This window comes from Elephas maximus, chromosome 7 (genome assembly GCF_024166365.1).
Source record: "Elephas maximus indicus isolate mEleMax1 chromosome 7, mEleMax1 primary haplotype, whole genome shotgun sequence".
NCBI lineage: Eukaryota > Metazoa > Chordata > Mammalia > Proboscidea > Elephantidae > Elephas > Elephas maximus.
Genome location: NC_064825.1, coordinates 119,733,204 through 119,735,689, shown reverse-complemented (window position 1 = coordinate 119,735,689; position 2,486 = coordinate 119,733,204). Strand labels below are relative to the sequence as shown.

Sequence of the window (2,486 nt, the reverse complement as noted above, 5' to 3'; positions counted from 1 at the left end):
GCCATGGGAAGGGAGAGATGTCTGTTCTTCCTTTATTCTTTAACCCCATCTCACATCTTTTGGTTTTATGAGGTCAGGGAGGAAGGATAGGAATTAGAAAAGGCAAAATCTTGAGGTCTGTTGCCATGTAATAGTAGCAGTCGGTGGCCTGTGTCTGGCAGTCAGCCAAATGTATTGACTCATGAGATAATTTGGGGGCTTTTCCAAGACCCCTTTCAGGTACTATTCCACTATGCAGTTCCTTGATAAGGCCAGTGAATTTTCTCCAAGGTTTCTTTATGACCTCTCTTTCATGAGATAGTCACTGCTATGACCCCTCACTGCTACAGCAGGCTACCCCAACAGGCTGCCTTCTTGGCTGAAGTCCCAACAAGATGACTTGACCTCAACGTCCTCCTGCAGCATGCACTTGGCCTGTAGGAAATTTGCATATTCATGCAATGCCATGGGTGTAAATGCAGGCATGCCCTACCACCCTCCAACCTTTCCCCCCATCCCACCATAGTGGGCTAATTCAGTGGGCCTCCCCCTTAAGCAGTGAGAGACAAACACAAGCCCCTGATCATATGTGCTCCTAAACTTTCTCAGTTCACCTACCATCTAGCCACAAATGAAATAAATTCTGGGCTCCGCTTCTTGTATTCATTCTCCAAGAGCAATTCTTCTGGAGGACTCCTAACTTGGGTGGGAAGGAGTACCTATTCCCCAGTGTATTTCCATAAGGATTTCTAATCCTCAGTTGTTCCTACTTTCACAAACTCTTCACTTTAATGACCCTTCATGTTTCAATTTTCTTAGTTTGAAGAATGAAGGTGAATGACGGGGAAGGTCTCAGAACTAGTTTGTTGATTTTAAAGTAACTCCTGCAGGGCTATCTAGCATCTTTAGTACACAAGGGTACATATCACCTATTGTCGTCAATTTGGGAGATTTAACTACATTCTGAGCCAAATGGAAAAATCACATTCAAATTCTGTTAGAATTTAAAACATGTTCTTTAAGAATTATCACGTTCCTGTCTTTCCTTTCTAAGGCATTTCCTGTGTCTCCACACTGCTGAAATAATTCCATATTAAGTAGACCTTCTCCACCTTTAGAGTCCCTGGGTAGCACAAACAGTTAACCACTCAGCTACTAATCAAAAGTTGGCTGTTTGATCTATGAGTTGGAATCGACTCAATGGCAATGGGTTTGGTTTTGGTTTAGAGATACCTCAGAAGAAGGGCTGGCAATCTACTTCCAAAAAATCACAGTCATTGAAAACCCTATGGAGCGCAGTTCTACTCTGAAATACATGGGGTCACCATGAGTCAGAATCGGCTCAACAACAGCCAGTTTGGTTTTTTTGTTTGTTTCTTTCTTTGTTTTTGTCTTCTCCACTCTTTGTTTCCCTTCAGCCTAGAGGGAGTAGTCCCCCCACCTTGTAATGACTACAGTTGAATAGTTCTATACTGGGTTTTCCTGTCGGGGTATGGGGAATCTTATGTTCCTTATTTCAGATCAGCAGAAATATGCACCAAGAAAACCAAACTACCATCTCTGAATTCATTCTTCTGGGACTCTCCAACGATGCTGAACAGCAGAATGTCCTCTTTGTGGTCTTTCTGGGTATGTACCTGGTCACAATGGTTGGGAATGGGCTCATCATCCTGGCCATTGGATTGGATTCTTACCTTCACACCCCCATGTATCTCTTCCTTGCCAATCTGTCCTTTGCTGATATTTCCTCCATTTCCACCTCAGTCCCCAAAATGCTGATAGATATTCATACCGAGAGTCATTCCATCTCCTATGAGAGCTGCATCACACAGATGTACTTCTCCACTATGTTCGTCGTCATTGACAATTTTCTCTTGGGCGTCATGGCCTATGACTGCTTCGTGGCTATCTGCCACGCTCTGAACTATACAACCATGATGCAGCCCAAGATCTGTGCTTTGCTGACAGTCATCCCGTGGGTCCTCAGTAATGTCGTTGCCCTGACACACACCCTTCTGCTCATTCAATTGATCTTCTGTGACAGCAACATTCTCCCACACTTCTTCTGTGACCTGGCCCCTTTGCTCAAACTGTCCTGCTCAGATACAGTGGTCAATGAGTTCGTGTTGTTTGTCATTGGCTTATCTGTCATCACTTTCCCCTTTGCCCTCATCCTCTTCTCCTACATCCACATTGTCAGTGCTGTCCTGAGAATCTCAACCACAGAGGGAAAATGGAAAGCCTTCTCCACCTGTGGCTCTCACCTGACAGTTGTATTACTCTTCTATGGGACCATTGTAGGGGTTTACTTCTTGCCTTCATCTACCCACCCTGATGACACAGATAAGATTGGAGCAGTACTATTCACTGTGGTGACACCCATGATGAACCCCTTCATCTACAGCCTAAGGAACAAGGACATGAAATGTGCCCTGAGAAAGCTCATCAATAGAAAAAGATTTCTCCCTTCAATGCCCTGGGCGTCTGAATTCCATTTATCCCCATAA

General features: G+C 44.3%; 1 protein-coding gene across 1 annotated transcript; it reads left to right on the top strand.

The window, feature by feature from the left end:
• Positions 1 to 1,487: 1,487 nt before the first annotated feature.
• Positions 1,488 to 2,486, top strand: LOC126080592 (olfactory receptor 1S1-like). The gene has a single exon (XM_049891787.1). It carries the CDS (start codon positions 1,512 to 1,514, stop codon positions 2,484 to 2,486), a length of 975 nt encoding a protein of 324 aa, XP_049747744.1. The 5' UTR covers positions 1,488 to 1,511.